The following is a 13762-nucleotide window of genomic DNA, read 5'->3' on the forward strand; positions in this document are numbered from 1 at the left end:
AGTCAAACAGTAATTTTAGTACAAAAAATACAGTAACTAAAATAAAGAGCTCAAAGTGGATTAAATAGCTGATTAGACAAAGCTGAATAAAGACTTAATGAATTGGAAGGTAGGTCAAAAAAAATACATACTGAAGTGTAGAGAGAAAGAAGAATTTAAAATACCAAAAAAAGAGCACAGGAGATTTGTGGGATATGATGCCTATATGCATCCATTGGAAGTCCCAGAAGAAGAGATCAGAGAGAATGGGGTAGATGCAGTATTTAAAGAGATAATAGCTCTGAGTTGTCCCAAATCAAGTCACAGACTGAAGGATTATAAACCTCAAGCAGGATAAATACAAAGAAAATTACATGTAGGCTTATTATATTGCTGAAGACCATGACAGAGAGAAGTCTTAAAAACAACTGAAGGGAAAAAAAAAAGGACAGCTTACCTTCAAAGTAGCAACAGCAATGTTGACAGCTGACTTCTCAATAGAAACAATAGAAGACAAGAGACGATGGAATGAAATGCTGAAAGAAATAGCCCTCAAAAATGAAGATGAACTAGAAAATGTCAGACAAGAAAAATCTAACAGAACTTATCACCAGCAGAACTTGTACCAAAAGAAATACTGAATGGTGTTCTTTAGGCAGAAATAAAATGATCCCAGATAGAAACTTGGAGGTACAAGAAAGAATGAGAAGAAACAAAAAAGTGTGTATGTGAACATCTAAATGAATATCAACTTAAAGAAAATAATCTCCTATTTTAACATATATAAAATTAATGTAAATGGCAACAATAGACTCTATGTCTAGGCAGAGATAGGGAAATAGGTTTAAAGTTATTGTCCAGGAAGTGGTAAGAGTCTAACTTTTATTAGACTTTGGCTAGTCAAGGATATATGTTGTAATTTAGGGTTAACACTAAAGAAATAGTGTCTTTACCAATCTAGGAAAGGGGTAAACTTGATAAGTGAACAATAGCCCAAAAGATGGTAAGAAAGATTCTGGTAAAGGCAAAAGTATAGGCATACAGAACACAGCAATGGCTTCCAGGAGTTAAGGGTAGAGGAGTTTGGCTATAAAGGGACAGCATGAGTGAGTTTTTTGATGGATGATAGAACTGTTCTATGCTTTAATTGTGGTGGTAGTTATGCACTTTGTACATTGGTCAAAACACATATAATAAACCAAAAAGAGTGATTTTTACTGAATTTTTTTAAATGGAAGGAAAAAAGATAAAAAATGAGAAAAAAGACTATGGAGATGGGAAGAACAAACAGCATATATTGGTTGATGGATTTAAACTTAAATGTATCAGTAATTACAGTAAGTGTAAATAAACTCATGCAAAATTAAGAAAATGTATTAAATAAACAAAACTGAAGCATTTGTTACTTAAAAGAGAAAAATTGCATGTTAAATATAAGGATATAGAAAGGGTTAAAGCAAAATGATGGGAAAAGATAACTCTGATAAAATCAGACCAGATAGATTGTAACACAAAAAGTATTATTAGAGACAGAGAAGGACATTCCATAATAATTAAGGATTCAAGTTACCAGGAAGAAGTATATACTTCATAATGCAACCTTAAAATATATAAATAAAAAACGGACAGAGTTAAAATGACTAGACAAATCATCAACTCCACTGGAGGGTTTAATACACCTGTCTTAGTGAATGATCAAACAACTAAACTGAAACACCAAAAAAAATCAGTAAAGATATGGAAGATTTGGGGGGAGGGTATAGCTCAGTGGTAGAGTGCGTCCTTGGCATGTATGAGGTCCTGGGTGCAATCCTCAGTACCTCCATTAAAAAATAAATGAATGAATAAACAAACAAACAAAGAAATAAACCTAGTTACCCCCACCCCAAGAAAAAATTTTTTAAAAAAGATATGGAAGATTTGAAAAACAATGAACAAACCTGGCCTAGATGACATACGAGCACTGTGCCTAACAACTGCAGACAGACAGATGTGCTTTTTGGTGTATCTGGAAAACTTATAAAGCCTGAATTGAAGAGCTTAGGTGAGAAATCAGAGGTGGAGATTAGAAATCATCAGTTCCAAACAATTCAGTGATTTTTCACTGAGGATGAGGTACAGGAGAGAGGGAAGGTGACCTCCCCCGAGGATGCAGATTTTTTAACTGTCTGAGGACTGATGGGAATGGCTGCGCATGTGGGCATAGTGTGGACGAAGGTGAAAGGGTGCAGACCACTGCTGTCACTGAAGAAAGCTGTCCAGACTCAGCTCCACCCTAGCCCCAACGGTGTGCATTCTAATTCTCTGCCAGTGAAAAACTCTACTTGTCTCCCCACGTTGCTTTATGATCCTCTCAGATCCAACTCTGGCACCTGGAGTGTCAAGAAATGCTCTCCATAATTGAACCCCTTAGAGGCTCCTTTCCTCTCTGGACAGTGGATTCTAAGGCAGCTCCACAAGTATGAAAACTACACATCCCTCCATGAACTGACTTTGCCGCCCGGTTCCTCTTTCTTAAAGCATCTAATCAGCGATTTTCCCAGCACCCCAGGCATTTCCTGTACCGGTGCTGCTGACTCTTTTACTTCCTACCAGGCTGCCCTCCTCGCCCTGTTCACGCTGCCAGCTTTCAGATGAGCTCTGTTAACTCCTTTCTTCCAGCCTCCTCCCAGTCATCTGGCAGCCACAGGGGCATCCTTCCCATCCCCCAGCTCCTGGAGTTCCTTATTGTAGGCCAGCACATGCTTGTATCCACCTTGTCATTCTGGCTTTTTTTTTTTTTTTTTTTTTCCTTCTTGCCCAGTTCCAAGCTATTGATTGTTTTCCCTCTGGAGTTCATTTTACAGCTGCTGAGAGATCTGTGCTCTCATGTTGCCTGTTTGCCTTTGTGTCCTTTGTCCCCTGTGTCTCAGTCTACCCAAGGATCCCGTGGTCATGAAGACATCGTTTCTGTGCCTTCAGTGTCCTGCCTCGGAGACAGGGTGATCCCTCATCTTCAGTACGACCTCATGAAATCCTTCGGCACTGAAGGTCAGGGCCTAGAGACATTATTACACTGAAATTATTATCCAGAAGGGTTAAAAATAGAAATTTGCCAAGATAAGGGTGACAGTGGTGATTTAAGAAATGAAGCCTCAGACTTGATTGTTCCTTTCCTTTTATGGGCTGTTGCTTTCAGCTTATTTTCTTAATGTTAGAATAGACCATTCCAAGAGATTGGAATGAAGGGACATTCAGATAGTTGTAGGGTCATATTTTAGACTGTGCCATCTGAAATCTCAGGAGAGCAGAGGGCAGCCTCTTCTTGTCTCCCTACCCCCACCCCACCCCTGCCCCAGTCCAGTGGGACTTAGTCCTGTCTGAATCATGTGTTTCCCTGACAAGAGGCTCTGGTCAGTTGTAACAGAGCACAGTGAGCATCCACGGGCGGTAGAAGTTAAATCCACAGAGTTCATTGTCATGGCAAAGAATGGATTTTCTCTAGGGGCCCACTAGCATTACTGCGGGTTGTAAGTCTGACTACTCATACATTCCAGAACTTCTGGGAAAGCCTTAAGGAAATGGCTTTCAGAATCAAGTGCCCTAGAGGAGAAAGCTCTTGGATTTCATTAAACCAGAACTTAGTAATGAGCATTCTTTGTCTTCACTTACCTAGGCAGTAGGGAACTCTGCCTCTGGACGTTTAATTTATGACCCCGATTGAACCAGCTCCCAGTTGTGTATCTGAGAAGCATTTTTTTCTGTTTAATCTACCTGGAGAGATAGAAAGTAATTCTTTGCTTTTTATTTTGCTTCTACACACCCTTTCTTAATTACCCTGTTTTTGCCAAATACCTACCCCTCCGCCTTAGGAAAACTGCATATTTCTTACAGAGTTATTGTTACTTTGGTGCTTACTGAAATTGGGGAGGGGAATAGATTGTGTAGCAGAGGCATAAGGAAAACCTTGTGGTTGATAGAGCCCCTCCACTGGAGGGAGTTCACTGCATTCCTGCCTTGGGGATCAGTTTCCCCGCACTTTCCCAATTCCACATAGCATGATCATTATGTTTTGAGGGTACATAAGGAGGCACCACAGTGTGGTGGAAAGAGCATCCAGGTGGGTTTTCCGAGAGCTGGATTCTAATATTAATAATAGCTAACGTTTATTGAGCATACTAAGTGCTAGATTCTGCCTTAAACACTTCCATGGATTATTTCGTTATTATCCTGTTTTACAGATGTGGACGCGGAGGCATAGATTGGTTAAATAATTTACCCAAGTTCATACAAGCGGGAAGTGGATGCGGGATTCAAATTGTCCCCTAGACCCTGCATGTTTCACACTCTTATAATACTGCATGTGGTCCCAGACAGGACACTGAATAGCTGTGTGACCCTGGAAAAGTCATTTCAGCTTTCTGGGCTCATCTGGGAACTGTAACCCTGAGGGAGTTCGTATGGATAACTTCTCATGGAGTTTCCACTTTCAATAATCTATATGATGTAAACACAGCTATATTGTTGTATACTCTTGTGATTATGTGAAAGCATAGTGTTTAAGTCTAATGTAAAATTTTATCTAATTGTCTCAACTGATTATCTTAGGACTATTGTGTACAAGGCAGTGGTCTGGGCACCAGGGAAGAGAGAAAGGTGTTTTAAAAGTTATAATCTGTCTCTTTCATTAGTTTTAGATGATTTCATATTTTAGTAGTTTGGGGATTTTTTTTTTTTTTATTTTAGATTAAGTTCTTTTGCTAACTGCACAGGAATCTAATTGAGAAAATAGTTGTGTTTCAAAAGGCAAATTCTGAGACAGGTATTGGGTCTCTCAGACTGTTAGGTTTCTGACATTTTCTTTTAAAATATAACTCTTCTCACTTCTCACTACATCTATTCACTTCTGAGTGAAGGAGCAACTGGTGAGTTTTTGGTGTTTATGGTGCTGAGAAGCTCAAGGGATTCTTTAAAACTGAAATCTAACTGCTTTGGGAGTCACTTATACTGAAGCAGTACAATTATAGCTGGAAATATCTGTTAGTAACTTAGAAAGGCAAATTCAAAGAAAGAATTTGCTATGTAATAGCAAGATTTTTTGAAATCACATTTCTATTTTGGCAAGCTGGATTCAACATCTAGCTTGTTCTGGAGTTAGGCTAACTGTGGAAACCTCTTGGCTGAGATTTTTTAAAAAATTGATCTTGAACTAGAAAACTAGCTTAAGAAATTCCACTTCTAGTAATGCTTTTGAGACTGGAAGAATTATGTTCTGAGAGGCTCAAACATCAGCTTAACATCCATCTTTCTCAGTAGATTATAAACATGTAAACTGTTTTGTATACTGCTGTCCTTCCAGTTATATTTCAAGTGCTTGACACATAGTAGGTGTTTGATAAATATTTGCCAACAGGCTCTCTATTGATCACTCCTTAAAATCCAGCATTTCCCACCCCCTTGCCAAGATCTAGTGATTGAACCTGCTTCAAAACATGCAATCAGCCACCTTGAGGGCCAAGTGACTTAGCACTTGTCTTGGTTAGTGGTCTTCAGTCCTTAATCCACTGTTTTCTTTATTAATTCCACAACTACAGTGTGCCTAGTCTTTTTAAACCTTCATATAATGACTCATCGATTAGTTGTAAAATGAATTTAGTGATTTGGACTAACATAAAAAAAGTTGAAGAAAAGAGTAGGCAATATCAGAATGCACTGCACATAAAAAGTACTTTTACTGTAGATTTACATGTGTTATACTGAATTGCAATTTTTAAAATGTATTTTTTATGAGGGCAGGTAGATTTCTTTGTTCATTTATTTATTTATTTAAACAGCTACTGGGCATTGAACCCAGAACCGCATACATGCTAGGCGTGCACTCTACCACTGAGCTATACCCTCCCCTCTAAAAATGCATTTTTTTAAACCCTGTTCTATCCTGTCTTCAGAAAGTAAAAACACTTCAGGAAGAAGTCTTTCTCATGGCATCTCCCAGCCTACCTCTATATAAAAGTTGCAATTCAGCGTATTTTTATTTTGTACTACCTTGGGTTCCCCAGAATATAATCAGAGCACAGCCTGGCTAGAGCCATCCTGTGGAATCTTACTCAGTGAGTGAAAGCTGAATAGAAAGTCCCCCTGCATATACACAAGTAGTGCGGCCGCGGGGAAGTCTAGAAGGCACTCCTGAGCTGTGACCCGCAGGATCACCACCCCGGCACCACGACAGCTGCATCTGGCACCACCTATTTTGATGGGCTGATCTGGGCTGGGAAGAGGTCAGACACAGTGCCCACCATCACCGAACACTGGCCCTGCTGCCAAACAGCCACTCCTCTTAACTTAGCCCCGTCCTCCCCACCAAAAACATTTCAGGCAGAGCTCCAGCTCTGCAAACTTGGCCTCTTTGAAGTGGTGAGCCAGTGCCCCTGAAACTGTCACTCTGCATCTGATGGCCCTTCTCCTGCTGCCAGGGCTTCATCTAGGGTTCATGTCTCTTTCCTCTGAAATCTGTAAATGTAAATTCAATTTTAAACTGTTTTTTTTTTCCCTAACAGTTGGTCTCAGAAGTATCTTTAGGGGTAGGGAAAGGGGGCAGTAACACTGGTAGAAGGAGATATATGCCCTTGAAAATTGGATTCTTTTTTGGAAAACTGCTGACACAGACTAATAGGCAGAGAACTAAATGACCCTACTGTTTCTACCTGCTGACGGCCACAGCCTTGGGACAGGGCTGAAATTAGCTCTCACCACATGGCAGAGACATGCCTTCCTCTTTTTTTTTTTTTTTAATACAAATAAGGGGTAATTTTGTGCCTGTCAGATAATACAGCTTTGTATTGTAAATAGCCCGTAAACAGCCGCCCCGCCTCTCCAACTTGGAAAAGCACACTAGTGCTGATCTAAGTACCTGGAGAATCAGGTGGTAGGTAATCTCCCTGATGGTATTAAAACCCTGATTATTAATAAATGCTGATGGACAAACCCATCCAAGCTCAGGAAACGAATTGCTCCAAAGATGAGTGTCCCTGCAGCCCAGACCATGTAACATAACATTTCCTTACATTTCTGCTACTACCGCCTTTCACAGTAGCAGAGGCTTCGGAACTTGACAGTCTTGGGGAAATGAGGCTGTGTGTTTCAGTTCTGTTGTCCAATGCTGTTATCTGTTGGAAAAGAAGGATTCCCTGCCCATTTTATAAGCACACAGCTGGCAGGAGCTGTTGCAATCTCACTGCCTTCCGATCAGCCCCGCCCCGGCAGCAGAGGGACTGGGGGCCTGTGAAACACACTGGCCAAAGGGTTGTGGTGAGTTTCAAAATAAAAGCTCCCTGCCTGAGCACACCATGGCATTTCCCATCCCAGAGAACCAGCATTGTTAACTGTGCCACATCTCTCATCTAAATTTAGGCATCTTTTTTTTTTCCAGGCAAAGATTACTATGCAAACATTCTTAAATAGAGCAAAACTTTGCTCAAAGTAATTTTTTCCCTCGACTTCTATTTGGTTTCCTGCGATGTTTAGATGATTCATTCTCTTCCAAGAAATTTTAAAGAAAAGAGATGCAGGCTGGGTGATAGCGCACAAGGACTGCTCTGTAAATTCTCTTTCTCTTCCCTGCCTAGAAACCCTTGCTGTTTTTTATAGGAAACGGAAAGTCTCCACAGTCTTCATTGTCATGGACTCGGCCTCATCAGGTCCTGTTGTTCCCAGGAACAAATGTCCCCCTTGTCTTTGGGTGGGGTTCCTTGTAGCTCCACAGCGGCGGCCAGCACAGAAGCCCTTTTTGGGTCGCTGGGGCCACGCTTGCCCCCAGAGGCACACAGTTAAGGTTTCTGAAGCAGAGAACGGTGGCCTTTTATATTCGTGAAAGGAGAGGTACAGGCTATTTCCTGCCCTTCTCGTTGAGTCAGAATTGCACCCGATTACTGGGGGCTTTATCAGAACTATAACCGGCTAGCAACACGTGTGTTCCCAGCCCAGCCCTCAGCCAGAGGGACAGTAAGTCAGAATCACTTCAGCAGCCTGTTCAAATAAACAGGGATAATAGTTGAGTCGGTCCTTTTCCAACTAATCAGTATGGGAGAGGAAACATCTGCCCAAGCTTAATTGCTATTTTATTGGTTATGCTTTTTCTCCCCCTTCCCGTCCCACCTCCTCTGGGGGCTACGTTATTTAAGTCATGGGTGAGCAGCTGAGTAGAGGAATGGGCGCTTTCTCCTGGAATCTCTGCCGTTTGAAGATGAGGAGGTGGTAAGGGAGGATGGGAGGCTGGAGGGCAGGGTGTTTGGAAGTGATACTCTGGTCACTTCCTGGCCTTGTTGCTGACGCTGGGGCTGGTTGGCGAGTCATTTCGCCTCACTTCACCTCCTTAGACCTCTGCTGCTTCAGTGGAGCTCGGCTCTCCTCATGATGGGAAGGAGAGGCTGGTTTGTGAGATCCTAGAAGAAAGGCACATCCTCTTGAGGCTTCTTCCAATGATTGAGGGCATTGAATGAGAGTCACTGGGGAATAGTGAATTTAAGACTGGCATACTCTGGAAAACATCCATTTTGTAGAGCATCCCGGTCCCTGGGGAGAACTTGCTCATTATCTTTTACCCTGTGGAGGGAAGCCAACCCACTGTAGATGGAATTGGGTGGTGTTGGAATCTAATACGGACTCAAGAAGCCAGACAAAAGATCATGAAGAATTGTAGAATGGCAGAGGTTGGAAAAGACCTTAGGAATGTTTAAAACAGACTTTAATTTTATGGAAAGGAAAACAGAGGTCCAGAGAGATGGACTAGTTTGTCCAATGTTATCTTCATGATGGTGAAGGAGCTGGAAATAGGAGAGTCTTGTGATTGCTAATTCAGGACTCCTTCCACACCTTTCCACACTACTAAGTGTAAAATTTCATGTCGGCTCACGACAAAGGTCACACATATCTTATATTCTGTATTCCTTAATAGAAAAATGGCAAAGCATAAAAGAAAAGTGAGAATGACTGAAATGTGTAAAAAAAGTTTAGGCTCACTAGAATCAAAGGACTGCAAATTAAAATAAGATACCATGTAAAATTGTCAAGATAAAAAAGTAACAAAAACATTCTTATATGCTTCTGGCGGTATCTAAATGGGTACAGTTTTTCTCAAGGGCAATTTAATGGTTTAAATTATTAGTCTTTGACTCGGCAATGTTACTTCTAAGAGGAAATAATGATAGGTGTGTGCATAGATTATACACAAAGTAATTAAATACAGCATGTTTTATTATAAAAATGTGTAAGCAAAGCAAATGTCCAAGAGTAGAAGCTACATCAATATAACCTATTATAATGTTATAGAAGAATAATACATAGGGAAATGTTCACAACATATGTTTAAGTGGCTAAGTTACAGTGTCTATAATGCAACCTCAATTCGATCAAAATCGTAGAGAGAAGATTAGAAAAATATGTAACAAAGTCTGGAGTGATGACTTCTTAGGGGTAGGAATTAAGGGTTACTTTTTCTTTTTTTGAGGTTTTCTACAGGTTTCTTATTTATCGCAATAAACATATACTGCCTTTGTAATCTTGAAAAAAGCAAGATCTTAAAATGATTGTATTTCTGACATGCAAGACCTCTCCCTTTCTTTGCCTGGGGGCTGAGCTGTACCAGGGGGTAGAACTATACCTTCCATTAGAAGGGCATTGTTGGTATCTGATTTTTAGTAGGAAAGAAGTAGGAGGAGCTGGCAGAAGAGAAAACCAGGGCTTCCCCCCTCCATGACCCAGGGATGCCGATCAGGTTTATGCCCCACTCCCTCGGGCTTGGCATCAAACACGCAGTATCAAAGGCGTGGCTCTTATTTCCTTCCTGCTTCCTTATTCTCCTCTCTTCTGCCCTTCTCTCTCTGTGTAGTTAGATGCAGCCCTGGGCAGCAGCAGCAAAGAACCTGAGAGCCACCACTGCTTAACGTTAACCAGTTGGAGACCCCTTAACATGTATTATCAGAATTAAGTGATGCTAGCCACCAGTTATCGTTGAGGTAACACTGCCTTGGGAGTTTGGGATAGAAATAAAGCAAGTAAGAGGTATAACTCCTTCCTGCTTGGAGGTTTCTATTCAGTCAGTTACTTTGAAGTTCTTGGATGTTTATATACATATGCCTTTCTCATCCTATTTCCCATCTTAACTTTCTGCCACAATTCTCAGCAATGCTTGACTGCAAGTATCCAAGAAAGCTTATTCCACCCAACAACAGTTGCCAAGCAGGTTGTGGCTTTCAGGCCTGCTCTTCGGGGACCAATTGAAAAATCAAAGGCTGCAACCCATCTTCCTCCACATGATTGCCTTTGCTAGGCTAGTGAAGGGGCGCATTTCACTTTATTAAAACTCTTCGGGTAATCTGACCATAATTTGGTCTGATCAGAGTGGTTATCTGATTTGCTGGGTTAAATAATGGGTCTTAATTGAGTCTGTGTTATTTGTAGAGCCAGGGCTGCCCTTGCCTTTGCTGCCCCCTCCTCCCTCCTTCTGTTTCCCAATTAACCTTCATTTCTCTTTCCTTGCAGAGTAAAGAAGTTGGCCAGCAGCTCCAAGATGATTTGATGAAGGTCCTGAATGAGCTCTACTCGGTAAATCAGATGGGTTGCTTGGCTCTTTAATAAGCAGAGGGAAGCAGCATTTGGCAGCTTGTGGCCATAGTCACGTCAGCAACAGCACTGAGCTGAGGTTGAGGACAGTGCATGGTCCCCACTGGGGATGACTTCACCCACCTCTTTTTTCACACTCTTATTTTCAAACTAAAAGGAGCCAAAAACTGCTTTCTCAAAATAAGATCCCTTTTCAGCTGTACAGGCTAACTCTGGCCTCATTTGGGAGTTGCCAGAGACCTGCTAAGGCCTCAGTCACCAGCACAGCTGACCCCCATTAGCAGCAAACCAGGGACCCCAAACCTAATGGCAGGGAACCTAGCCTGCATTGTCGCATGAATAATAATGTGCTCCGTTGGAAAGGATCTATTGTTCAAAATTTTGCATCAGTTCTCAGGTTGATCTACTGGTTTGAGACGAGAGCAGTTGCTTTAGAGGGAAGTACAGGGTCTTAAATGCCCCTAAGATAAGGGACCAGTTCAGGGAGAGAGCGCATTGCCTCGACTCCTGGGGTTTTATAAAGGTCAAACCTCAGTGAAAGGGCCAGGCTTTGGTTTGGAGCAAAAAACACGATCTGTTCTGAAATGACTGGCGTTTCAAGCATGTGATGCCTGTGGCTGATGTATGTTTCTTCGTGCACTGGGAGGTGGTCGTGGTGGTTTCTCCCCCAGCTGTGTTTCGTTAATTACAGTCAAAACACCCCCCCCCCCAAGGAAATTCCTGCTGCCCTACAGGGAGTATTTCGATTGTGCAGCTAAAGCCTTTCAGGGACCCTTCTCCAGCTGGGCTGTGCCAGGCCTTTGTGTCCTTCTCCAGGGTTGCCCTGTCCTATTTTGGAGGTGAAATTGATTTCCTGTGTTTACTTGCTTATCCATTGCATTTTTTCTTTCTTTCTTTCTTTCTTTTTTTTTTTTTAATTTAATTCACAGGAAGACAGGCAGTGGTGATATGCATCACAGGCATTTGGGATCAGAGAATTCCATGTTCTTGATCCAAAAGCCTAGGTGTGGCCACTTTTGTCATGGCAACTGTTAAGCAATAAATAGGGTAGAGTGGTCAACAGCTATGTCTCCAGTGACGTTCAGTTTGTTTGCAGTTTCTGCTCTGTGACTCTTCTGCTCTGAAGCCAAGTAGATAGATAGATGCTTCCCTTTGGTTAGCTCCCAAGTTTTCATTTCTTTCAAATGAAGTTAAGGCTTTTTAAAAATAGAAGCATGTTGATGTGAACCATTTTCAGATTGGATGAGTTTTCTGAACCCCCTGGTCTTTTAAATGCTTTACTTCTGCTCTTTAGTTTTAGAGCGTCATCTAGGCACCAAGAAGAGCTATGACTCCTTTCTCCTGGCAGATAATTCGCTAAGATAGAAAATGACACATGGAGTCATTATATGAATCCTTTTATTTTCCCGTAAGCATCTTGGGCCTCTGCTGTTGCTATTTCTGGAGAGGAGTAGGATGAATAATCAGTAAACCCCAAACCAACTCAGATCCAGTGGGCCACTTCTGCAGTGGGACTTCAGGCAGCAGCAGAAGAGTAGGTCCTAGGGGTTTGTTAGCTTTACTCAGAGTCCTACATCTCCTAATGTGCTGTGATTAAAAATAAGTAAATAGATAAATAAATAAACAAACAAACGTACATGCATGCATACATAATTGTCTTGGAATGAGAAAGAAAACCCTGGAACTTGCTGCTCTGATCTGAGGAGGGCTGAGCTGTCACCTCAGGCTGCAGTCTTCAGGCAGTCCAATGTGGCCAGGACTTCACGGGCCACTATCAGGCCACAATCAGTGCAGAGTGTAAAGTCTTCCCACTGGTGTGCAAACTGGGCACGGTGTCCCCTTCCATTAGGTGAATTGGTACCCACTCTTATCATCTGTCCAAGGCCAAAATAAAAATTTGAGATTTTCCTCTAGTAAGCAATGGGAAGAGGCAAAAAAAAAAAAAAAAAAAAAAAAGTAGAAAACACTGGAAAGGCAGTGTTCCAGAGAAGGCAGAACAGTCTGGTGCAGTGATTCTCAAGCAGGGTGATTTTTTTATCTGAGAGGACACTTGAAAATGTCTGCAGACATTTTTGGTGGTCACAACTAGAGTAGAGGATGCTAGGGGCCAGGATGCAACTGAAATCTTATAATTCTCAGGACAGCCCCCAACAACAGAGGATTATCTGGACTAAAATGTCAGTAGTACCAAGATTGAAAAACTCTGGTCTAATGATTAGAATCTCTTGAATTGGACAACCTGGATTCTACCCAGTCTCCACCAGCTATGTGAGCTTGAGGAGATGGGTGCTCCTGGAATCTCCGTTTCCTGGGGGGTGGGGGTTTGGGGGAGTCATACTTCATGAAATATCACATCATAGTTAAGAGTCTGCTGAGTCTGCAGATTCTGTAGGCCATTAGGAAGTTCATAGAGTAGAATTATGAGTTGTTTCTTTTGGAAGGGGAGATAAGTGTAGGACTGGTCTTGAGTTAGGCACCATGGCATTAGGGTGACTGACTACCTCGGTTTGCCTAGGACTGAAGGCTTTCCTGGGACCTGAAACTTTCATTGCTGAACCTGGGAAAGTCCTGAGTAAGCCAGGATGATCGGTCATCCTGCACGGGACAGTGGTTTCATCAAGTAGGAACTGAGGACTATTGTATGCTGGCTTTGGGGAGATACTTGCTGTATATTGTCTCTCTGCCTCTCTCCCCCTCAAAGGAGTTAAGAGAACAAGGAAGAGCTTCTTATAAGGAGCTTCCCCCTATTTGATCTCTGGGAAGGAGCTCCCTGAGCAATAGAAGTTGCTTGTGGGCACGGGATAAAGGAAACCAAGAATGCAAGGAACCCACCATATTCAATGCTCTTCTTACCTGGTATCTGCCCTTCCTGCCCACAGATACCTCTTTTGGGGAGACTGATTACCTACAGATTGATAATTTAGGTACTTTTGAACCTTGATCCAAAGGGCAGGACCCAGGTGTTCCCAGATAAAGATGCCTTCGGACAAGAGGCCCAGACTCTCATCCTGAGTGGCCAGCTGCCCCTGTTACCCCCCTTTTTTTTCTGCCTGAAGGGCCTTTGATTTTCCTGCCTTGGCATTCTGTGCCGGGGGCCGCTTGCCGCAGCTGCTCTTCAGAGAGCAGTCCCAGTGAGCGTTCCCCTCCACGTGTTTTTTACCCCATAACGGGCTGGCTAGTTTGT

General features: G+C 42.2%; 1 protein-coding gene across 11 annotated transcripts in view; it reads left to right on the forward strand.

The window, feature by feature from the left end:
• The window catches only part of SRGAP2 (SLIT-ROBO Rho GTPase activating protein 2), a 233413-nt gene that overhangs the window by 145942 nt on the left and 73709 nt on the right, over nucleotides 1-13762 (forward strand). For 9 of the 11 annotated variants that reach the window (XM_014557240.2, XM_032467041.1, XM_032467042.1 and 6 more), the window contains exon 5: nucleotides 10498-10560. In XM_014557240.2, coding sequence (XP_014412726.1) covers nucleotides 10498-10560 — 63 coding nt within the window. Of the gene's footprint in view, nucleotides 1-2990; nucleotides 3010-10495; nucleotides 10561-13762 lie in introns of those variants that run through there. The other 2 variants (XM_032467046.1, XM_032467045.1) reach the window with 2 other exon arrangements.

This window comes from Camelus ferus, chromosome 23 (genome assembly GCF_009834535.1).
Source record: "Camelus ferus isolate YT-003-E chromosome 23, BCGSAC_Cfer_1.0, whole genome shotgun sequence".
In the NCBI taxonomy this organism is placed as follows: domain Eukaryota; kingdom Metazoa; phylum Chordata; class Mammalia; order Artiodactyla; family Camelidae; genus Camelus; species Camelus ferus.